General features: G+C 47.7%; 11 protein-coding genes across 11 annotated transcripts; 8 read left to right on the top strand and 3 right to left on the bottom strand.

Moving 5' to 3' along the window:
• The first annotated feature begins 33 nt into the window (after positions 1-33).
• Positions 34-2183, top strand: COCSADRAFT_193504 (uncharacterized protein). The gene is made up of 3 exons (XM_007706108.1): positions 34-122; positions 181-880; positions 931-2183. The coding sequence occupies exons 1-3, from the start codon at positions 86-88 to the stop codon at positions 1856-1858; spliced, it is 1665 nt and encodes a 554-aa protein (XP_007704298.1). The 5' UTR covers positions 34-85; the 3' UTR covers positions 1859-2183.
• A 185-nt stretch (positions 2184-2368) lies between these two features.
• COCSADRAFT_99846 (uncharacterized protein) lies at positions 2369-3125 on the top strand (the record flags this gene model as incomplete). The annotated part of the gene is made up of 3 exons (XM_007706107.1): positions 2369-2507; positions 2607-2863; positions 2943-3125. 3 exons carry the CDS (start codon positions 2369-2371, stop codon positions 3123-3125), a joined length of 579 nt encoding a protein of 192 aa, XP_007704297.1.
• Positions 3126-3304: 179 nt separating this feature from the next.
• COCSADRAFT_99733 (uncharacterized protein) lies at positions 3305-5948 on the bottom strand (the record flags this gene model as incomplete). Its single annotated transcript, XM_007706106.1, has 6 exons — positions 3305-3902; positions 4001-4217; positions 4269-5259; positions 5307-5601; positions 5659-5789; positions 5853-5948. 6 exons carry the CDS (start codon positions 5946-5948, stop codon positions 3305-3307), a joined length of 2328 nt encoding a protein of 775 aa, XP_007704296.1.
• Positions 5949-6343: 395 nt separating this feature from the next.
• On the top strand, positions 6344-7147 carry COCSADRAFT_248102 (uncharacterized protein). Its single transcript, XM_007706105.1, has 2 exons — positions 6344-6887; positions 7040-7147. The coding sequence occupies exon 1, from the start codon at positions 6544-6546 to the stop codon at positions 6868-6870; it is 327 nt and encodes a 108-aa protein (XP_007704295.1). The 5' UTR covers positions 6344-6543; the 3' UTR covers positions 6871-6887; positions 7040-7147.
• A 465-nt stretch (positions 7148-7612) lies between these two features.
• Positions 7613-8652, top strand: COCSADRAFT_40488 (uncharacterized protein; the record flags this gene model as incomplete). The annotated part of the gene is made up of 1 exon (XM_007705909.1): positions 7613-8652. A coding segment is annotated over one exon (967 nt), but the record flags the coding sequence as incomplete, so codon positions are not given.
• A 327-nt stretch (positions 8653-8979) lies between these two features.
• On the bottom strand, positions 8980-9189 carry COCSADRAFT_49807 (uncharacterized protein; the record flags this gene model as incomplete). The annotated part of the gene is made up of 1 exon (XM_007705967.1): positions 8980-9189. A coding segment is annotated over one exon (210 nt), but the record flags the coding sequence as incomplete, so codon positions are not given.
• A 2169-nt stretch (positions 9190-11358) lies between these two features.
• On the bottom strand, positions 11359-12712 carry COCSADRAFT_45972 (glycosyltransferase family 2 protein; the record flags this gene model as incomplete). Its single annotated transcript, XM_007705963.1, has 3 exons — positions 11359-11832; positions 11880-12482; positions 12557-12712. Coding segments are annotated over 3 exons (1233 nt in total), but the record flags the coding sequence as incomplete, so codon positions are not given.
• A 941-nt stretch (positions 12713-13653) lies between these two features.
• COCSADRAFT_100163 (uncharacterized protein) lies at positions 13654-14874 on the top strand (the record flags this gene model as incomplete). The annotated part of the gene is made up of 1 exon (XM_007706104.1): positions 13654-14874. A coding segment is annotated over one exon (1221 nt), but the record flags the coding sequence as incomplete, so codon positions are not given.
• An 880-nt stretch (positions 14875-15754) lies between these two features.
• Positions 15755-16499, top strand: COCSADRAFT_100464 (carbohydrate esterase family 4 protein; the record flags this gene model as incomplete). Its single annotated transcript, XM_007706103.1, has 3 exons — positions 15755-15951; positions 16006-16060; positions 16110-16499. Coding segments are annotated over 3 exons (642 nt in total), but the record flags the coding sequence as incomplete, so codon positions are not given.
• A 4469-nt stretch (positions 16500-20968) lies between these two features.
• On the top strand, positions 20969-21590 carry COCSADRAFT_99481 (uncharacterized protein; the record flags this gene model as incomplete). Its single annotated transcript, XM_007706102.1, has 2 exons — positions 20969-21050; positions 21142-21590. Coding segments are annotated over 2 exons (531 nt in total), but the record flags the coding sequence as incomplete, so codon positions are not given.
• A 309-nt stretch (positions 21591-21899) lies between these two features.
• On the top strand, positions 21900-22661 carry COCSADRAFT_40487 (uncharacterized protein). The gene is made up of 3 exons (XM_007705908.1): positions 21900-21979; positions 22039-22134; positions 22272-22661. The coding sequence occupies exons 1-3, from the start codon at positions 21956-21958 to the stop codon at positions 22389-22391; spliced, it is 240 nt and encodes a 79-aa protein (XP_007704098.1). The 5' UTR covers positions 21900-21955; the 3' UTR covers positions 22392-22661.
• The last annotated feature ends 1134 nt before the right edge of the window (positions 22662-23795 follow it).

Below are 23795 nucleotides of genomic sequence, written 5' to 3'. Positions count from 1 at the left end.
TACCGCGCCCGAGCTCTTCTCCGAACTTTTGCGCGTAACCACCGTCGCGACCACATATTGTCCGACACAATTGCAGCTGATCACAATGGCCCCCGACGATACAAAGGGAAAGAAGCGCAAGAGTAAGCAATGGCGACTTGTGAAAATAATTTTGTAATTTTGTCGGCTAATATCGCATAGGCGCACCTGAGACAACGCCCAAAGCAAAGAAGGCCAAGAAAACCGACGATGTAGCCGCCAGCGAGCCCAAGCCAACGCGCAAGTCTGCGCGCAAGCAAGCCTCTGACTTCATGGACCTTGATGTAGAGAAGGAAGTTGCGCCTGTTGTCGCTGCTGAGCCCGTCAAGCCTAAGAAGGGCAAGCAGAGCAAAGCCGCCGCTCCCGCAAAGGTACCTGAGCCTACCGCAGAAGTCGCAGAGGTCGCAGAGGTCCAAGAGAAGCCCAAGAAGCAGGCAAAGAAGGCAAAGCCTGCTGTTGTAGAGGAGACTACTGTCACAGAGACTCCCAAGGAGACGACGAAGAAGACGAAGAAGACAAAGGTGGCCGCTGATGTCCCAGCTGTCATAGAGGAGACCACTGTAGTCATCAAACCCAAGAAAACAAAAGGTGGCAAGAAGCAGGAAGCGCCTGAGCCCGAGCCCGAGTCAGAGGTGGACGCCACAGAGCCCGCCGCCGCCTCAGATGACGAAGACGTTGCAGAAGATGACCAGACAGCAGCCCTGCTTGCTGGCTTCAGCGACGACGATTCAGACGATGCTGATGAGGACATTGACTTCAACGAGGACGAAAAGATTCCAAAACTCAGCGCAAAGCAGCGGAAAGCCATTAAGCAGGCCGAGGACGCCCCCAAGTCCAATCAGCCTGGTGTCATTTATGTCGGGTACGAACACTTTACCCCACTCCTTGGTATTCTGCTAACTTTTGAACTAGTCGTGTGCCACGCGGTTTCTATGAACCCCAAATGAAGAAGTACTTTTCTCAGTTTGGAAAAGTCAACCAGTTACGCTTGTCGCGCAACAAAAAGACGGGCGCCTCCAAACACTATGCTTTCGTCGAGTTCCAATCACAAGAGGTAGCTGACATTGTCGCCCGGACCATGAACAACTACCTTCTCTTCGGCCACGTCCTCAAGGCTCACCTTATTCCCACCGATCAAGTACACCCTGATCTTTTCAAGGGTGCCAAACAGCGGTTCAAGGTTGATCCCCGCAACAAGAAGGCTGGTCTTGAGATGGAGCGTGGTGCTGAGCGCTCGCAGTGGGAGAAGCGTGTTGCAAACGAGAACAAGCGGAGAGGTACTAAGGCCAAGGAGCTAAAGGAGATTTTTGACTACGAGTTTGAGGCACCGACACTCAAGACCGTGGACAGCGTCCCTGCGCACACTACTGTAAAGAAGCTCAAGCCTTCGGAGTCCAAGAAGCTTATCACCGATATGCCTACTGAGGAGGCTACTGTTGCCGAGCCAAAGGCCAAGAAGGGCAAGAAGGGAGCAAAGACTGAGGCTGAGACACCAGCAACAGAGGCCGTTGAACCTGCCAAGGTAGTCTCGCCCGCACAAGCAAAGAAGGGCAAGAAGACCACAAAGGCAGCTGTTCCGGAGAAGCCCAATGACGTGGCTGAGGAGCCTGCAGTAGTCGAATCTGCCGCTGACAAGAAGACCAAAAAGGACAAGAAGCGAAAGTCCGACGTTGCACTTGAGACTAACACTACCGTCGAGGAGGCTGTTGCCGAAGCGCCAATCAAGAACAAGAGGGCGAAGAAGGAAAAGGAGAGCAAGCCCGAGACCATTGTCGAGGAAGTCGAGGAGAAGAAGGCTGCTGAAAAGCCCAAGAAAGCTAGCAAGAAGGCAAAGGCTTAAATGTTCATACCCATCGACATGATACATTAGTCTTGGTCTTGAGTTTTCTTGGTCGTTTATCCCGCATGTATGTTTAGGTAACTTCGCCTGGCATGGAAATGATCTACTCTTGTGATTGGTTTTGTGTCTTAGCGTTTGCCGATTTTTCTTCTATTCTTCGACACATGGAGTGAACATTATGAAAAGCAAAGGGTTTTAGCATGGGTAGGATGAGATAGGACATACCGATCAAAATTTTTTCCATCACTGCCAACTTATCTATAACCCTACTCTCATGTCAGCATCACCCTGTAGTCATGCTACGCCCAGAAGGATTGCATAGCGCGATTGTCCCGCCCTCATAGCCCCCATACCGTTAGCCCAGCAATTGAAACGCGACATATTTAACCAAGTCCACAATCCCTCACAAAACGTCCCCCCTCCCGTTTCCCATCTCCCATACTCGCCGCTCAAATCCAATTGCAAACTTCTCCAATGGCGAACGCAGACCCCCGCCTCTCGGCATCCCAAATGCACGACTCCGTCACCTCGCTGCCCCCCTCAACCAGACACATCATCACGCACGATGCACAAGGAAAAAGCATCGTTCATTCCGCTCCGGCATTGCAATATTACGGACTCCCTGGTATGGGTGGCGCAGCTCGCTCGTGTACGTCCCTCCTCCTCTACCATTCCCCCCCCCCCAAAAAAAAGATTACAAACATCAATATCAATAAAAGATCATGTAAATCCTAATGCGAAGAGAAAGACGCAACTCCTTCTACCCCAGCATCCCTTGAAAACGAGGCAGACATAAATGCGTACATCGCCCCCACTGGCCCCCAAAGTTTCACTACCCGCGACATCGTTTCCCCAGGCTCAGGATCGCACTTGATAGTTTGCGAGTTGGCCCCCGGCCAGGCGAGCCAGATGCATCAGACGGTATCTGTAGATTACGTGGTGTGTACGCATGGGCGGTTGAATATGCAGACGGGGAGTGGGGAAGTGATTAAATTGAGGCCTGGTGTAAGTTCTTTTTTCCATTTCCCCCTTTATATATAACTATGTATATATCTAGGATTGAAGCTGATGAGGTACAATATAGGACCACGTTGTTCAAAGGGGAACAATGCATAAATGGATCAATGGGTCGGATACGGAGCCTACGCGATTCATTGCTGTTACGGTGCCGTGCGAGCCGTTTAAGATTCCGGGGACTGACAAGATGCTGCAAGAGGTCCATGTTGAGGGGAGTGAAGCAAAGGATTGGGATGTGAGTCAGTTGTGAAAATATATAACAAATTTTGGATTGATACACCATTGAAGGAGAGCAACACAATGCAGAATAAAAACATCGACAATGAAAGAAGTTAATGGTTTCATTTCTCGCTAACAACAAATTACAAAACTGCTCATCTAAGTCGACTAGCGTCCAGGTTAATGGCTTCTTCGAGAACCATTCCTGGTTTAACCAGTGCCTGATACGGCGAGCTTCATCAGATGGTCCATGAATGTTTGCAAACTGACGTCGTCGGTGAAGATGGTCTGTGCGGTCTGCGCGACACCACCGTAGGTTCCAGTAGTGTGTGTTGTCGAAGGGTTGAGCTTGCTGAGCAGGAAACGGGCTTGCGAGCCACCAGCATCGCACACAATGAAACGGGGAAGTGGGAAACGATCCTGGATGAGCTCCTTGGCGTCCTCCTTGGGCGCTTCCAAGAGCGCTCGGAAGTTCTCGTAGCCCTCTTGCTCGTGGTAACCAGCCTTTCTCCATTCCGCCATAGTCTCGCCGTGGAAAATGAGAATGTGGAAGAAGGTATCGAGCAACAGAACAGTCTCATTTTGAATCGAGCTGGAGTCGAGGAGTACAGGCTGACCGCCTTCATGGTCAAAGCCGTAGCTGTCCAAAGTTGGTTGAATCATGATGAGTGAGTTGCTGACATCCTCGCGGTTCAAGACGTGACGGTAAAAGGCGGTTTCATCAGGAGAGTTGTTGAAGACTTGCAAGAATTGCGAACGACGGAGATGGAACATGAACTGCGGGTATAGCGTGAAGTTCTTTTCGAGCCTAGTATGAAGTTAGCAGTGAATTTGACGGATTTTAGCCTGCCAATATTTGCACTTGACGCGGTGCTACTATCTCGGGGCTAGGGGTTGTATGCATACCTAAATGACGAAGGATCGTCCTTCCGGTACTCAGCAAAGCGAGCGCATAGTCGGATCAACATGCGGTCAACCCATCTCAAGACGTCTGGGCCGTCGTCGACCTCAGCCTTAAAGACTGCTATCCTCGACATGAGTACCGCAGCGGCTTCTTGATCAAAGGATTGGGCAATGGCGGGGTCACCAGAAGGACCACTCAGCGGTCGGGCCACGGTGGTGACTATGGAATGTTAGCGCTCGGAGTTGGCGTCGCAACAGTACTTTAACATACCTCTCAGGTGGTACTGGCCAGCCGAGTGCTGGTAGTGTGTGAGGAACTGAACAAGAGCCTGTTGTTGGCCTGATTGCATCTGGTTTGGTCCCCCCTGACTCGCAATCTCAAAGTAGATACCGTACGAAGACTCGGGATCAATACCGCACATCTTCCATGCGCAAGTGCTTCCAATACCAATCTCGGTCTCACCAACAGCTACGGACTTCTTGTTGAGCGAAACCGCATGACCAATCAGACCGCTAAGTTTCAGCTCCTTTGTGGTAAGGACCTCGAGGTTGGCGTTGAAAGCCATGAGGAGATTGTCATCTGCGTCTTTGTTAAAGACACGCGCAAAGGACTGCTTGTACATGGACGACGTGAAGCTGTCCGTCAGGATCATATGTCCACCTGTCGAGTTGGCAAGACCGCGCATTTCGAGCAGACCAACCTGGTCAAGGCATCCGGCAAAGATATCGACAATATGGCCGTTGTGTGAAACGCGCTTGGCAAGGTTCTCGTAGAACTTGAGGGCTTTCTTGTAGTATTTGATGTTGTCGCGGTCGATGTCGTGGTGCGATCGAATGGGCTCACGGAGCTCGGGTCCAACAACCATACCAGGACCCTCGGTCGCTGGGCCACCACTGAACAGCATGATACGGGAACCCTTGTTCACGAATTGTGTCTCCAAAAGTCCAGCAGCAACACTGAGCGCAACGCCGGTACACCTCAGAGGGCGCTTGTCGTTTGCGACGGGCCAGGGGTCTCGCTGAAGGGCCTCGAGGGCGTTGGTCAATTGGAATTCGCACTGCGACACGGGGAGGATGAAGCGCGCGCCGGCTCCTGCGGGGGGTGCCATGGGAGGTCGACCAGGTTGTTGTGGAACGCCCGGTCGCGCAGCCATCTGGCTGAGGCCAAGCATCTCGTGGACCTGCTTGGAGGAGTAGTCCTTGCTACCGCGGAAGACATAGGACTTGGCGCACTCGGTGTAACCTAGCTCATGAACTTGAGCCTGGAATTGTTAGTTAGTCATACAAATACTAGAGTTGTTCCACTCACCATGGTGCCATATGTGATGAGACCGACGAGAGCGTATGCGGGGAGCAGACTCAAACTCATGATGATTGAGTCCTTGAGAGCCTTCAGACTGTCCTCCTCCTGGCATGTGTCGACGACGAAGAGGAAGATGGGAGGAGTGTCCACAGGCTGAGGGAGACGGTACTCGATGGTGGTGCTGGCTGCGTGCAGCTCTGGGGGTATTTGCTGCTCGGAGATGTCCTTGTAGTGGGGTGGGAGAGAGTTGCGGTTGAGACAGAAGGGACATATCCAGACACGGGCGCGCATGTCAATCTGGCTGTTGGAGCATCAGCCACAGTACATTCTGCATGTGTAGCATTGGGTCTCATCATACCAGAAAGGGTTGAGGACGGCCTTGCATGGTGCTCTGCAGACAACGGGCTGATATTGGAGCAGTGGGGTGTCGGTCTTCTCCTTCAGAGGGGTGTATAGGGCGCCAATGGGGACGACAAGGCGAGATGCTTCCTGTATGAATGTTCAGCATTTGCTTGACATGATTGCGACGGGCGAAGGCAGCGGTCAGCATACCATGCGCGAGCTTGGAAACGTGTTCCAACTGAGGCGGAGGCCATCTCTGTCCTCGATCTCGCTCCACTGGTCCTTGAGCGCCTCAAAGTCGGCCATGATGGATGGTTGCGAGGCGTCTCGGTATGTTGAGACGATTGGTAGGAGGGAGTGTTGTAGTAGGGCAACGTTGGTGCTGGAGGGCAGAACCGAGGGCGCCCACGATAGGTGACGGACTTGGTGGGGCTACGAGAAACGTGCGCCGGGCGAGAGTAGAGCGGTGTAGGGGAGATGGGACGAGGGCAGAGGAGAGAAATATGTTGCTGCCTCTTGACCAAACACACGATATGGCAACGTCTCAACTCAAGAGCTCCCTTGGGTAAGCTACATATGCGTGGGTACTCGAGTTGGCGATGCGGCCAGATGTTCTTGCCCTAGTGCGCCTGTTTGGGCATAGCGCGCGATGACGGCGTTCAAAACCTCTGATTTTCTCGGGCTGGCCTCGCTTCTTCTTTCTCTTCACCACCGCCAGCTTCACAATACTACGTAACGGCAGGCTCCTAGTTCTCCAATGAATGAGCCTGTTTTCGCGCTGTGCGCAGAAGAGACATAGGCCCATGGCTGGGCGCCCGATCTGGAAAACTCGTTCCGAGTATACTGAGAGGTTGGGAATCAGCAGAGGTCACATTTCAATCGTCTTTTCTCTTGTTTGTTTATGTACTCGTCTGGGCGCATATTCCCCGTCATTGTTTTTGCAGCGCGCAAACTCGGTGTCACGTGCCTTGTTCTGCCCGACATGACGTCCGCCCTCCATGGTCGTCAACCCATGTCGGGCGCAATGTCCCAGCTATTTTCGAATCACTTCACTCCACCCTTGCTCTACCCTGTCAACATGCATTGCTGCCTTTCACCTTGCGTTCCAGAATCCAGCATCCTCTTCCGTTGTCACATCCTATTCCTTGCTGCGACTCACGGTTCCGCATGCTGCAAGTATACTTGCCAGCAGCTTTTGTTGTCTACCATCACACGCTTGTTATCGTGACATGGACCTCTCCACACGTACGTACACAGTGATGTCAATTGAAGCTGACGAAGCACCCCCGCAAAGACTGCCTCGTATTGGGAACGTATTTGTTGTCGATCCTGTATCCACTCCATCTACATACGGAATGCCATTGGGTTTCGCGGATTACTAACGGTGGATGCCCTAGGTAGTTGTACTCGGTGTAGCACTCTACTTTTCGCATGATGCTGGCGTCAGCTATTTGCGGCCTGTTCAGTCTCGCTTGCGTTGATATGGAGTGAACTGAGCCAACCCTGTGGCGGATGGCCCTTTGACCGGGAAGGTGGTACCAATGGCTTGTTTGCTGTTAAGCTTTCCTTATCTCTCGCCTCCCACATGCGTCCAATGCTTCAGTCACTCTGCCCAGCCCCTCGTTCAGCATGCCTTCTCTCTATCCGGCCACTGTTACCGCCATCGCCCTGGCTCTCATTCTCGTCTACACAATCTGTTCACTGTCTACGCACGATCCTACATCCATCTTCTTCAACGCGTCTAATGCCTACACCCCGCGATACTCTGCTCTGAGATACCAACAGGCCACGGCGCACATCTCAGCTTACAACTCTACATCAAGCGCCGGTTTGTTAGGAAGCAAGGACTCCAACAAGAAACTATGTATTGGCATACCCTCGGTCGCGCGTCATGGCCCACAATACCTACCTGGTGCCATTGGGTCTCTGTTGGATGGCTTGACAGTGGATGAAAGGAGCGAGATCTACCTCATGGTGTTTATACCGCATTCAGACCCTAAAGCCCACCCAGCTTATGGAGAAACATGGCTACCTAGGCTGACAGACCGTGTACTCACATACGAAGAGCTCGATACAAAGGAAATGGCTCACGTTCGCAAAATGGAAGCTCAAGGTGGTGCTTTCAAAGAGAAGGGACTGTACGATTACTCGTATCTAGTATCGAAATGCGCCCAGCTCAACACGCCTTATATCGCCATTCTCGAAGACGACGTTCTCGCTATGGATGGATGGTACCACCGCACTATCAATGCATTGTTAGATGCTGAGGACCAGTCAATACAACGACATGGGAAGAAATTCTTGTATCTCCGACTATTTTATACGGAGGCTTTTCTGGGTTGGAACTCGGAAGAATGGAAGATATATCTCTTCTACTCGCTCTGCTTCGCTGCCATGCCGGCAGCAGTGGTTTCTTTCTTGCGCATTACGAAAATTCCGCCAAAGCTTCCGCTGCCACCAATCATACACCTGCGGTCATCAGAGGTGCGTAGTGGATACAGCTATCGTCGCCTAGTGGCTACGTTCTACGCCCTCATGGCGGTATTCATACTGCTCTTCTTCGCACTGGGGCGCGTGACTGTTCTACCTCTTCCTACTGGAGTTTACGAAATGCCGCGGTTTGGCTGCTGCAGTCAAGCTTTTGTCTTCCCCAGGCAGAAGGCCCTTGAGCTAGTTTCATATTTTGCGGAAGCGAAGACTGGCTACGTGGATGTTTTGACGGAGCGCTATGCCGACGCGAGAAGTGAGTTGCGGTATGCTATCACGCCGAGCCTATTCCAGCATGTTGGCAAGACGAGCAGTAAGATGGGGTCTCAAGGGCCAATCATCAAGGGAAAGACGTGGAGCTTTGCATTCGAGAAGTACGATGCAGAGAAGTTGAGGCAAGAACACGAGGCTGTGGGAACGTGGAAAGATGTGGTGGACGAAGTACGATAGATCGAGTCTGCAACACTACATACTGTAGCTAGTTAGTGCGTACAATAGTTCAGCCAATACAACACCCTACCGAAATACGTGCCTATTGAAATGATAAAGCTTTTAACTACTACTAAGATACTATTAGAGAGGTGCCGTAGTAGGCTTTCTTCTAGTTTTAAAGACCTTTAATGAGGTTTTTTATCTAATATCTTATTACTATAACTACTACATAAGTTTGATACTACAACTCAGAAAGAGCACTCTCTATCTCGTGACTTAAACTTATACTTCTCTCATCAACATGTTTTGTCATATACCTACTTCAAACCACTATTACAAACTAACAAGTGCTACTAGCCACAACCCATGATACATATATTACCCCATTTCTGCCATCATGATATGCCTCCCAATACCCCATTCCACTAAGAACCTGGCTCGTCCAATTAAAGAAGCGTTCTCGGAGAACTCTAAATACTGTGATGTGACACAGGTAGAGACTAAAAGATATCCGTCCAAGAAATTGCGCTGGCTGGCTTTCGAAGACCGCACAAACTCGTGGTAAAGAGCGTGTAGATCCAATAGTCATGATAGCGCCAATTGTATACAATACACGCATCCTAGTATCTGCGCTCTACCAAGGAAGGCTTTGACAAAAAGTCCAATCGATTGGAAATACAGTACTCGAGTCAATCTTAGATGAAGAAGGAACTGGAAGGCAAATAAGAAAAACTCCTATAACGAACGTACAAATCACCGCACAAGAGGAAGTACGGCTAAACCAGGACCGTTTTATCTTTGGTGTTTGCTGTTCCTCATGCCATACAGCTCCAAATGAGTTTCGACGGAGCAGGGTCAGAGCGTCGAGCTCAGCAAACAGGAAACCGAAAAGAAAAGCAGTATAATGAGGCTGTTCCATCCACAACGACTGCGCTGAGAGTATTCCAATAACCAGGTATTTTGCCGAATGACTTGATGTAGCAAGGGCCAATGAAATCAAATATATATATGTAGATCCTCTGAACTCGGTTGGTATTGTCCAAAAGTGGTTGTTGAGTGTATAGTCCGGCATGAATTCAGGGTTTATGACATCGAGTAGTGAGATAACTAAGCACTTAACGTGACTCATTGGTGATCCCCAAGGCTCTGCGCCGTGACAACCTTGATTCTTATCAAATGCAGGATCAAAGGTGCCGATATAAAACAAGATATGATTTATTATAACCATGGGCAATACTGGATAATAAAGCCATATAGGTCTTCTGAGAATTGAGCTTGTCAGCTTGCAGTAAAAGTTGAGAAGTGGTCGTTCGTTCCGTGCCCTAGTAAGACTTGTCGAAATCGAATAGCCAGATACCACGAAAAAGACAGCAATCATGGCTTGCCCCTGGAATGTAATTCGAAATGGTTGTAAATGATATATCCGTCGGTTTTCTTCTGTCGGTGATGCCCAAAACGACCAAAAGGGCGCTTCTAGGTATTCCGCTGTGAAATGAAGCCAGGTAAAAATCACTGCAGCACAGCCTCGGACGCCATCAAGCCAAGTCTGACGCGCGTGGTCATTAGCTGTGCCAGACATAGTACTTGCAAAGATCCAAAGATGTCGTTAGGAAGACAGATCTTGAATGGATCCGGTCCGATGGAAGTCGACATAGTGCGAGACTAGGAAGATATATGTCATTAGCTTATACAGGCCAGGCTGTATGTTGGCGAGGCATCGTGATCCTTGTCCTCAGCAATCAACATGCTGTACCACAGTAATTAGACAAACCTAGGATACCTTGCCAATTAAGACTCATCGTACTGGTTTGTTTGCGCGATGTAACATACTATTTCAGATCCATAGGTGCCAAACACTAGGGGTGCTTTGCAGCCCTTCGTCTGTTGTCATGCGCGAGTAATACGCACTATCCGAACCGTCCGTACCACCACGCTATAGGGGCTCTATCCGATCCCTGCACAGCCATTCCACCAGCAATCCGGATAGCGTGAAGGTTGTCCTCTCGCTAAAGACTATAGCATGCTGTCAGGTGGTAGCAGCTGAAGCCACGGGACCCAGGCATAGATCGCGTCTCTAGGAGAATGAGATTTGAATACAATCCATCATCATACAATATTACTTACTGTCTTTAATAAACTATCACACTCTGACACTATCTATCCTTATATCCTCATTGCTATAGGTCCTGCTATTGTTGTATTACCCTGCCATCACTAACAGCATGCTCCTCCTCTAATAGCTACCATCGCCGAAGACATCGTCTTGGCGTGATGGCAATCGCATGATCGCCACCGTGCGGTGAGCATTACCTTCTGACGTGGACGCCCGTTGACCTTTAGCCTTCCTATCCCTTGTCAATGAGAGAATTTTTCTTGTTAATTATGACAGAAACTTATAATACACATGCCCTTGACCCTTCTGCCCTGAGGTCTCATATCAGTCGTGTGACAGTGACAGGCGTGCTGAAATTTTAGGTTTTCAAGATATGAACAGATACTGTTTGGTTATTGTTGTGTTATATAGAAGGGTGATCAGTAACTACTCGTTTGACATGTCGCCTTCCAAGGCGGTATCCTCTGTATAGTAAATAGAAGCTATAGCTAGGGATGTCCCGATAAATCCAAGCATCGTTATGTAATACTCGCTCTGCATGAGAAACGCCCTCGCGACGTACTTGCACATCGCAGCTGCGACCAGACCCAGCCAGACACTGGAGGCAAGCTGGGACCCAGAAAGAAAGTCCACCGTCTTTTTCGACTCCGCGTTGGATCCTAACATACCAACATTCCTGAAAGACCCCCAGTTATTGTCAAAGACAGTAACAAAGGACCACAAAGAATACCCTGCTCGAAGAATGAACCAGACTGGTTGAGCAATTAGCTGGATGGCGAACCACGTCAGCTTCCCTTTGTGTCTAATAACGGTATAAGAGGCGCATAAGAGGATCCTGAAGAGAATGTCTCGGACCACAACAAAGTCTGTGCTACCTTCGCCTCCGTTGTAGAGATAGTTGCATACGGTACACATGCAAACGATAGGAACGATTAGGCGCCTCAAGGACGCAAGGAACAGAACAGGACTGTGACGAAAGTATACCAACGGGTAATACAACGACTCCATAATGGTAGCTCTTGACCAACGAAGCTGTTGTCTTGTGTATCCTGCCAAAGTGGTCGGCGCATCTGTGGCTACGATGGCTTGAGCACTGAATGAGATCTTCCAGCCGCTCAGGAGAAGCCTGGTGGTGAGATGACGGTCCTCATTGATAGTCTTTATTCTATTAGTTGTGTACAACATAACAGTTCCATCCAACTTACCGGTCTTATACCGAATACCTGCTGGTCGTACCAATCCAAAAGGATCTCTTCTAGCGCTTCATATCTGAAGAGTGCGCAAGGACCAGGCAGACAGTCAATGGCACCAAAAGCACTGAGCAGTCCGCTCGTGAGATGTATCTCCGACCAATATGTAGCTGCAACTATGTAAGAGATGAAGGCGGCGTTGCTGTTGTGTATTTCCATCTGTGTGCATGAACCACCGAAGGATTCGTCACCTGCAATACCTGAAATAGCGCGACCTAGTGTACCTGGGAAAATCCACGAGTCCGAATCGCTGGACCAGATGAAGGGTATGTTGCGATTTCTGCAGAGTGCCAGGCAAAAGATGAAGTTTGTGAACATGATCTCTTTTTTCGAGTGGTGTGGCTGGTTCAAGCAAATAGGAACAAGTTTGTCTGAGCCTGGGTACAGCACACCATGCTCCTGGAGGATGCTTGAAGCTTGCGTAATGAGCTCTCCAAGGATCCTGCCATGATCCGTAGGAATTTGCGATGGTTCGCGTTGCTGTTGATCGAGTAAGTCTTTAGCAAGAGAGCCAAACGTCCGTGGGAGCTCTATCTTAACCAAGTCATCGCCAAAAACCTGGAAACATACATTGTTAGAACTACTACCGTCATGTTGGTAAGCATTCTGGAGTAACACACCTTCTCTGCAACTTCAATCATGGACAAGTCCTCTGCCTGGTTTCCATCGACCCCTAATACCAGCACTCTCATACAATAGTCGCAGTTCTCTACATAGCTTTTGAGACAGTTGCTATAGATTCCAGGGTCTTCTCTGTAGCCCACAACACTCCCCACACATTCCGTTGACCGAAGGTGGGTATCGGCCTGTTTCTCAATGTCCGGGTCGCTTTGAGGGCTGTTGTTCCTGTATCTTCGAGCCCATTCCTTCCAGATGTTTACTTCCGAGCAAGTGATAAGAACGAGGGATTCTAAAGTCAGGCTGTAGTCCACCATGTGCATCCTCAGTATTGCCAAGATACCCAAGATGAAGGTTAACCTAACAAAAAATAGTGCGACATCTCGGAGAAAAGACCATGCAGAATTCTTTTGCTGATAATTGATCATTTTGAAGATTTATATATATGATAAGGATTGAGAGGTACGTATCGATATCTACGGTTTTATAGTGGTAGTTATATCAACGGGTTACCATGAGTCGTTAGACTTACGCTATTTCCACTATGGCAACACAGTGTGGGACTCGGGTACAAGAAATCTAGAACATAAAAGACGTATCCTGCGAGGGTCAATTGTACAAGAAGACACTAAAAAAGGCCCTTCTCATCGTTATCCGTAGGAGAAACATGGCAAGGCTATAACTTGGAACTCCGGTAAGGATTAGAGGGGTTTCGCTGTGAAAAGGCCGTATTAAAAATATTCAATCCTTAATTAGAAGCATTACCAATCTTGGCATGAGAAGACTAGCGTATATAATCATATGCAAACAGAAACTAGGGAATTAAGGAAAGTCCCTTAAGACTGAATCCTACTGTAAAACTACTTGCTGGTCGCGCCACCACCTGCACCGTCACTGCATTAAGCCAGAGATTGAATTTAAATCGCATTAAACTGCCCATTGCTACTCGACTTAGCACACCTCATCTAAGCTGAAGCCAGCTAAACGTTCATTCCTTATAACACTGAACAAGTAAGAGAACCCCTCCCACTCTACCTAAGATGACGATTTATTCCAAACAGTGTCTTTACCATTGGTGCATTCATCATCGCTTGGAACAAACACTACAAATACAGTGTGGTTGACAGGGTTGCGTGGTATCGCCGCTCTCATCGTCGCCTTCACCCACTTCTTCGAAGGAGAACTCAATGCCGGGTTTCGTGGATACTATGCTAAGCCACCCGAGAACAATCGATATTTTTTTCAAGTTCCCTTGATTCGCATCGTATTTGCTGGACAAGGGATGGTAGCAATATTTTTTGTCATTTCCGCCTACTCAATATCCATCAAACCGATACGTATGCGGGATTATGGACCCAAAGAAGAATTCTTCTCCTATCTATCTTCAGCGACATTTCGAAGGGGCTTCAGACTCTACATACCGACGTTTGCTATGGAAGCGATAGCACATACTGCGGCAATCCTCGGGCTGTACCATTGGCCACCAAAAGATTCTATGGATCGCTCATTGTGGAGAGCAATTGTTTCTCAGGGAAACTATATGCTTGGAGCTTTGAATCCGATAGCGTCTACAAAGGTTGAACCGATGAATGGGCAACTGTGGACTATACCTCTAGAATTCTTTGGCTCCTGTATCGTTTTTTTGACGATCCTCTGCACGGCAAACTTGCGAGCATCATCCAGGCCCATGATTACAGCAATGCTTGCCCTTTTGGGCTTCTGGAACTCGAGCTGGCTACTTTTCACCTATATGTGCGGCTTGACTATATGTGAGGTACGCACAATTCTTGACAATCGCGACGTCTCTTGTCGGAACAGGGAGAAACAGAATACAAAATTCGGTGCATTGAGTCTCGCAAACGGATGGTTGCTTCTGTTTGGCTTATACCTTCTGGGCTTACCGGAACATCCCGAGAGCAATCCTTTCAGTGATGAATATCTATGGCTCAGAAATATCGCTGGTAACGGGTATCAGATAGATGATATCGCTCAGCTCTGGAGAAGTCTAGGGGGGGCCCTGTGTGTTTTTGCGATCAGCAACTCTTCAACTCTCCAGGCCCCGTTTATGACACCCACCGCCCAATATCTCGGGAAAATATCGTTTGGATTATATCTAGTACACCTTATGATATATCAGATGTGGCGAAATCCGGTTTTAAGGTTTTTTGGGTTGTGGGATGGGACAAACTCCGCTGCCACTCAGTGGATTTCATGGAGTGGATCTGGACTGGTCCTAACGCCAGTTGTACTCTTGACCGCCGATGTCCTCACAAAAACTATTGACAATAACTCCATTTACTTCTCAAGATGGGTAGAGAATTTTTTTCAATAAGGATGGACAGGTTGATGCATACATCATAAACAGTAGAATCCATGGCGGAAATTGCTACTTGGGCACCATGCAATGGAGCAGGTATGCTCACTCGAATATGCCATAGCGCCCAATCTGCTCTCAGGTTTTCTGTTAGATACAGTAGTGGGTTTTTGCAAGAACGCATTAATCAGCATCTAGTTCTTGCATGTCAGCATCATTAGAATGGAGAAATACATGGATGTCTCGTGTGTTAGTCCTAAACGAGATTGTCTCGACCTTTTTCTTGCCGTCTTGATTTATTGAATCATGCAATAGCTGCAGAGCATTAGTGGGTCATAATCTATTCTTCTTAATGTAACAAACCGATCATCCTACAGATTAACAATTCAGTAATCTTCTATTCCATGTAAAGTTAATCCAATAATGATGCCGTCTTAGCTAGCTGGGCTATGGCGGTGTAGCTAGGCTAGACGATCTTGGTATACCAACCGGACCGTAGTGTTGCATTCCGGGGTATCCCGGCCATTCCGGCCATGTTTCCCTATAGCTTGTCCCAGCACCGTATTCTATAGCGCGCTCATCATTCTGAATGCCAAATTTTCGGTCTTGCTCGTCCCATCATCGTTGCTTGACAAGCGATGAATCATTCCTTTTACTACAAGGTCGTTGCAAAATGCATTTTTTTTGCCTTGGCTCTTCGGCTCTTACTCCATCAGTACGTGATAGCTGCTCCAAACGTTGGGATCGCGATTATTGATGTTTAATGCAAGAATTTTCCAAGAAGAATCTAATTTCTCGTTATTGGGAGAGAGCCTGGCGCAAGAACACAAGCAATTATACAGTAAGGATTTCCCTACCGGATTACACAGGTCAGAGTTGAGATGATCTTTAAGGTCGATGCAAAACGCCATTCACGGTTGCCCTTACATTCGATGATAATCCTGACGATACGCTTTCGGAGCTGCTGAGGCTCCTAAAAAAGTACAATGCTACTGCAACATTTTTCCCCAATGCGCCCTACCATCTTGACAGATGGGGTCTTGACAAGGACGTACGTGCTATTCATGCCGAGGGCCATCAAATCGGAACTCATACGTATGTGTATTTCACTCGGTAGCTTTTCCAGCCATGTTTTGACTGACAAAATAGATGGGACCACTTGGACATGAAGACCATCGATGATGCTAGAGCACTCGAAGATATTGTACAGTTAGGCCTGCACGTCTAACTAAAGAGATATTAACAATGCGTAGAAAAGGATGAATGATTGGCTACATCACATACTCGGCATCCGGTCTAGTTTCGTACGCCCACCCTATGGGGAGTGTCACAAAAGCTGCCGCGAATCTCTTCGCTCAAATGGATTCACTGCAGTACGGTGGTCTCTAGACGCCTTTGACTGGAAGTATCAGGAACCTGACATGGTAAACTCCAGTCTGGATATTTTGCAGTCTTGGATAGCTACGCAGGATGGGCTTCTAGAAGAACAGCGCGAATGGCCGATTGTTTTAATGCATGCGAGGTTCCAAAACACAGTAACCACCCTAGCGCCAACTCTACTTGAATCTTTAAGTGCGCGCGGCTTTAAATTTGTTTCTGTCGCGGAGTGCTTAGGTTTTTCAAAAGAACAGTGGTATTACTAAGTCTAAGATATAGATATAGAGAAGAAAGAGATAGACTTACTCAACTTATTATAGATGTAGTTGAGTGAATCTTAGTGTTTTAATTCACTTAGGTTTAATGCAAAAGAAAAACATGCGCGTGAGGTCGTTATTAGTTAGTAGTATCCTGTTAATCAAAGCACTGCCTAGCCTCCTTCAAGTTCGAGTGTTGCCTTAATCTATATCTGCTATTCACTCTAGAGGTAGACTGTTGTTATTATTGTTATCTCATTAGAGTCTATCTACAGTCAGGGACTGTGTAAGACTTTGGCTAAAGGCCGTTCTAGCCACAATTTGTTTTAAGAGAAGAGTGTTTTCTGTAGTTAGGTGAATTGTTATACGTACTAAGCACCTACAGTGACGCATAGATCTTAAAACCCCATCTAATTTGCTTGCCTTTTCGTAATCTAATAGCGCACCACTACGATCCGTGATAGTTCTACTACTCGCGACGGTCCTACTACGGCCCGCGATGGTCCTACTACGGCCCGCGATGGTCCTACTACGGCCCGCGGTGGTCCTAACACGACCCGTAACCTTCCTACTATAGCCTAATACTTCTTTTCTAAGCTACTATCTTTTACATTTTATCCCGCTATAGCTCTAACTAAATTAGCGTTAATAAGAACTTAAATTAGAATATCTGTTTAGCGAGTTTAAATGGTGCGCATGCAGAACCTGGGTGCTCTGGGTAGTGTCACGGCGCTAGCTGACATAGCAGCGGACCGGCAGTTTCAAGGTGCAAGAGGCTGGAAATCCCCGGGTGGCTGCTAGGGCCATGGTGCCAGCTAGGTGGCTGGCGCGCGGCCTTCCTGATTGGCTGCCGACAGAATCCGGGTATGGGCCCGAGCGCCCGGATTCTGCAAAACGGCAGCACCACAGCCTAGATAGCTCTTCGAGCTACGTCCTGTTTTCTACTCTATACTACCTATAGTGAGAGCCTGTTGATTAGCTGTAGCAATAGAACCTGTACACGTGCCTATGTTCCCTATTCGTGAGCCCGTACCGTGACAGGTAGCACCTGGATTCTATAGATTAACCGAGATTCCATCGAGGAGCTATCCAAGCGGCGTTTAGCCCGTTATACTACCCTCCATCAGATACATGAGGTGTGTCTAGTCGGCTCGCTGGTCTGGCCAGCTTACTAACTTGATTAATATACTAATTCGTAAGCTACACAATAGAACTATCTATTGTGGATTGTTCAGAATTTTTTATGATGTGTAGTTGCTAATCTTCTAGGCTTGTCGTGACTAACTACTACGTATTTCTAATACTAGAATAGCATTGCGGACCGTATTTAGGCCGAAGCGTTCAAACAAGTGGCAAAGCCTCACCTCCCATGAGATACTCCATGTAACGGGTCGAGTCCTATTAGACTGCGCACGCAACTACAACGCGCCCACCGCGCCAAAAAGGCTGGCACAAGATATCAGAGCATGCTGATATCGTTGCGTAGTTGATACATAAGATGGCCGCCGCCATCTGAACTGTGATGGGCTATCCAGCCCATCACACTCCAAACTAGTCCAGATGCTGGTAAGAGATCGATAATATGAATGTTTGACACTGAGCTTTTATCCTACGCGTAAGTATGAGGTTTTACAGCAAGGAAAACCTTGTCTATTCTTTTTAGTATCTTTTCAACCTGCTTCTTGTCTGTTATTATCATAGTAGATTATTGTGTAAAACTCTATATTATGGCATACAACAAACTATTAACTTTCCTTCTCTATAAGAAGTCGCCTATGATAGTAGAATAGCTGTGAATATACGCCGGTCCGATTAACGGCCTTTCCGGTTGGTGCTTGTCTCGCTTGCTTCATGCTCTGGCTACAGGTGTCGGAAAGGCAGCGGCAGGGCTAGTGATACAGGGTACCTTCGATACTGCATAACTATATAAATCTCAGTGTTGTTCTGCTAAAGTTCATCAATCACAAAATATCTTTTTAAGTCCTTAGTTCTTCGCTCACCAAATTTACGTATAGGATTGAGTCTGTTGTTCACATTCTGATTTATTATGACTGCAGAATCGTATCTCAGGAAGAGTTGCAGATATGACTGATCCTAATTAGACTATGGCTATTTGCAGTCTAGCGATTATCGTCGCAGTCATGTAACACTTTTTCCAGATGCGATTTGATTCTCGCGAGCCACCTGTTTTATATCCCAGATTTCCTTGGATCGGCCATCTTGTTGGCATGCTTGTTCACGGTCCTTTGTATCTCAAGACAATGAGGTAAGTAACCTCATGCTTTTTTTTCAAATAAGACTCTCATCTTCGTCTAGTCAGCGGTGCAAACAACCTATTTTTACAATGCCAATGTTGATCATGCGCACTTATATTGTCACGTCTCCTTCCCTTGCCGCAGCTGTGCAACACGCGCACTCTACCTTGGATTTCAACGCACTGGTCGTTGAGATCATTCCTCGCGTATGCCAGACGAGCTCACAAACGAGAAGATACTCGAGGATGCCAAACCTAAAGGCGGAGGGCGTGTTCCTATGGTGAAAAAATCCCACGAGCATATGAACACGGGGCTTGCACCACACAGGATCGATGACCTGACCAAGCAACAATTAAACCACTTCAGCAATTTTCATAGAAAATATCGAAGACGGTATCGATGTAGACTTGTTCAGGTTCATTACGAGACCCTTGATGGCTGCATCTATGCACGCTTTTTACGGCCCGAGGAACGAAAAAAAGTTTTTGCTGGCGCTGCTTAAGCCATCGAGGGCCGCGAATGTGACGTTGTCAAGAAGAAAAGAGTTTAGGATGGTAAAATGGGTTTTGAAGGCGTAATAAGGATGCATTGTTTGTAAGAAAACAGTAACGTCTAGGATAGGTGAGAGACCAGGATGGGCAGGTGACCGAAAATGCAAAAACTCTATTAACTTTGACTATCATATAACTATTATACTTGATAACTTAACATAACCACGTGCAAAAGCTTTTAAAAGAACATCAAATACAGCTTGCAGCACTAACTATGCAACGCGATGTGACACTTAACATACTACGAGCTGCAGCAATCTATAACGTGTCTAGAAGTACACTAGGGCGAAGACTAAGAGGAGAACTCTCTCGATAAGATTGTACTCTTAAATCAAAAAGGCTCTTTACAACAGAAGATGAGGCGATTATCCACTATTTGCCAGACTTTATTGTCGGCGATTTCTATGGGATCTAACTATAACCCTTTAAAGCTTAATTAAGTTTATTATTTTAGAATAGAGACTTATCTGTAAAGGTTGTCTAGCGTATTAATCTCCTAGGGTCTTGACCTCCTAGATCGCTACAGCGCGTCGCTCTAATTACGGTGGTAAATGGGTAGAGGTGGAGGCATGGTAGGGTTGCCAAGAGCTGGGGAGTGGTAGGGTAGGTAGGGTCAGACCTATGTAATACTCTACCCCTACCCACGGCCCTTGCGACCCTACCTCTACTTCTACCCGCAGCCCATGTGACCACTAATATACCTCTACCATACCTCGTGGTAAGGGGTACCTATTTACTAGTCTAAGTGGGGCTGATAACTTGGTAGTGAAACATGTTAGACGTCATTTCAATAGCGGATGAAGACAGAAGATGGAGGCACCGAATACATTCTAAGGTAGACCTACGTCGCATCGATGTAGAGCCGCGCTAGATTAGTATAGGCCCGTATCGCACCAGTGTAGGACTGCGCTGTTAGAGAACGTGCATAAGTCGTAATATAGATAGATTTAGAAACAATAGGTATAGAGTAGATTAGAGGTAGTGTAGTAGATTAGGTCTCTACCTTAGGATCTAAAAGTACAATAACTTATAAAAAACTCTTAGTAGGAGAGATTAGGAACAGCTATTGAATAGTATGATGTAGGAAAGACAGTTTTGATATAGAAAACTAAGTAATATAGCATTTGTTACTTCGACAGGGACACCTGCATGTTCCATCGTATGTGACAACCTGTTGTAGACCCTTACCATGACCCTGACCCTGTCCGTGTGGTGTTTTGTCTGTGCTTGGACAAAGCTCGTTTTGCCGAATGTTCTGATATTGCGATAGGAGTGGAGACGGAGACAGGGCAGCTGTAATAATGGTCTGAGGACGCACGCGGGCTTCACTGCATTGCAGTGCTGCTCTAGTCGCATTTGGCACTTTTTGATTGGGTCGCACCGAGCTGAAACCGTAGCAGTCAACGAAGCGACGGCTGTGCGAGCGAAGATCCATCGCTAAGACATCAAGCCATCCCTAATTGCAGGCCGTAGAGACCGTGTCTGCCGTATATTCCGTATTGTTGGCTAGCCTTCTCTAGTACCTCGGCTATCGGCCTGCGTAAGGAGCTTACAGATACACAACAATAGAACCCTGAGCCGCGTTGACACGGTTTGTATATCTTGTGCGGTCTCTTCTTCGAGGTTCGCTCGCAACATCAGCTCATATTCACTTGACCTATAGCATACGACCCTTACGTTCCATGGACTTCGAAAGATGGAAAAGCTCGACAACTATATGAAGGAGGTTTTGCGATTCTACTCACCTTTCGTCAGTAAGTATTTTTCTCTTTAGTAACAAAATAAGCTCTAACTAATCAGTAGTGTTTACTTAATTTTCCCCAGCTACTAACTTTCGCTCTTCAGCATCTTTCACTCGCCGCACACTCAAAAGCATAACTCTCAGCAACAGCCAACACATCCCCGCCGGCGTTATGATCGAAATTCCCACGGATGCTGTTTACCAAGACGACTTGTTCTACCCTTTGTCCAGTACCTTTGACGGCTTCCGCGCCTACAAGGCCCGCTCTACTAGTACTAATAAGACTGGAGATATGGCCCGCAACCAATTTGTTACCTCTAATACAGAGAACCTGACTTTTGGCTATGGCGGGTACGCCTGCCCCAGCCGCTTTTTTGCTGCAAACGAGATTAAAATGATTCTAGCCCGTCTTATCCTTGACTATGACATTAAGATGCCTAATAACGAGGCTGAGAGACATCCGCAGATAGATATCGCCAAGATCTCATTGCCAGATCCAACAAAGACACTGGCATTTAAGAGAGTAATAGCTGGATACAGACAAAGTATATAGCATGCATCTCTTCATACTAGAACAACTAGTGTTATAGAATACTATTCTTTCAGCACGTAGATAAGAGGCTGAAAACCCTTGAAAAAATCCAAAAGCTTCTATTATTTTACTTCGCACATATTTTACATACTTGAGCCTGATAGCTAAATGACCTTGGTAATCGCTTTCGGTAGAAATAGGATTATATCGCGGCTGCTATGCGGGTCCATGCGGGGCTGCCAATCGGTGGAGCCTAACTTTCACATGCAGCCGCTAGCTTAGCGAGAGACCCTTCTTTCCCAATCTACCCGCTCTGTGCAAGCGCCTCCAACTACAACTCCGTTTTTTCCTCCACCGTACCCAAAACTTTACACAAAACCACCACAATGCCTATCTCCAAGAAGGACCGAGTAGGCCAATCCCTTGTCATCAACCAAACGAAAATATTCACTAACACCCGCCTGCACAGATCCAACGCGAACACCGCAAAGCCGAAAAGGCAGGCACCCGCGCCCCCGTCAAGGCAAACGGCCTTCCCGTCAAGGCGCCCAAGCCAACCTCCATTGTAGGCATTCCCATGCCTCCTCCTCCTCCTTGAACCTATTCTCTCTCTTCCAAACGTTCCCATACTTCACATAAGTCATTCTTTTGCTGCATAGCCAGCTAACGGGCACGCCCGCGCCCGTGCGGGGAATACTATAGTGCCAGAATTGCCGTCGCGAAATTGTAAATACGAATAAGGCGCAGCTGGAGGCCCATGCGGCGAGTCATGATTCGGTGGCTTGGCCCAAGGAGAAGTGTTGGCCTAATGATTTTTCGTGAGGATGGGGCGGGGTTGGTGGGACGGAGCGAGGTTATGGATATGTGGGGGTGAGCGGGATGCACAGTGGATATACAGAGTGAAGCGAGGGACTCGAAGAAGCTAAGTTGAAATGCAAGATGGGAGAACCGGTACTGAGGGAGGAGTGTTTGAAAGTCGTACTCGTTTGGGCATGCTGACGATCGAGACGACGGTACTTTGTGATACCAGATATATTTGAAATGAAATAATCTATTATATCCCATGTAGCGAAGCAAGTGGTTGTCGTAACGATTTCAAAGCACACCTATATTTTCAAAAGAATTCTGTTTCTCAACTCGAGAAATAATAGATTGGTCAAGTATGATGCTTCCTTCCGCTACGTACATTAGATCTGCCGTTGTGGAAAGACCACTGCTACGGTCCGCCGCACATGTTATTCGTGCCCCCTTGGGTAAGACAATACGGCCAATGACCTCTTAGTTCTTAGTCTTCACCAGACGTCCCCGCTTATTTTGGCGATATGCCTTTGCCAGCATAAGCCCTGCTTCCCTCTTGCCTCATAGTCTTAGCTAGACTTATACAATACATCCATCAGTTTTCGCAACCAAGCGGTATACCCTGGGGTTGTTGGACTGAGAGAACCCCAAACGAACTGGTAGAATTCAAACGCCTTTTCATGCTCACCTCTGAGCTGATAGCTACAGATAAGGCTTCTTGCGCAGTCTAGGGCAACTTTGCTTCCTAACCCTAGTGTGTCTCGGCAGAGCTGCAAGCACCTCAGCTGGAGGTCCAAAACCTTTTGACCGTTTCTATTGTTTTGGTACGTGTGCACGAGATCTTCCACCCAGATTATATGAGCCTGCAACCGCGGATCAAGGCGCTGCAGAATGGCTGCATCTAGTTCTATTGTTTCCTCTAGCATTTCTGAAGCCGTATATGTCCGGTTGATGGCTCTGAGGAGTGTGCGCTGGTCAAAGTGCAGGGGCAGCGATGTGGATAATGTAGTGCGTGCGGCTTCTTTGACAAACATGAGTTCGTTGTGCTTGAGCCTGCTTGATGATAGCGAGTTAGAAGGGCTATAGCCCACTAGCGGGAGATCATGGATGGAATTGACTGCTTGACGATAGGCCAGAGGGCCTCGCGCAGGGCGACGCGGTCAATTGCATTGCAAGGTAGCATGCAGGCAATGTATCTATCCGCTTTCACCAGGTAGTGTTCATTGTCGGTACATCATCTGAGGCGGGCAATGCTTTGTGTCTTGAAGACCGCTCTAAGAACCAGGCGCCGGCGGTTGTTGAATGCGTGGTAAATTGCGGGGTGGGTAAGGATCAAGCGCTTTAGGGATATCAGATCTCGGCATGTGATTAGCAGTTCGTAAAGTATGTCGTGGTGGAGCGTGTGTATATTAAGAGCACACATGATTG

Source organism: Bipolaris sorokiniana (genome assembly GCF_000338995.1).
Source record: "Bipolaris sorokiniana ND90Pr unplaced genomic scaffold COCSAscaffold_15, whole genome shotgun sequence".
Taxonomy (NCBI): domain Eukaryota; kingdom Fungi; phylum Ascomycota; class Dothideomycetes; order Pleosporales; family Pleosporaceae; genus Bipolaris; species Bipolaris sorokiniana.
Note: the sequence above shows the minus strand (reverse complement) of the source record. Positions and strands in the feature narration are given on the sequence as shown.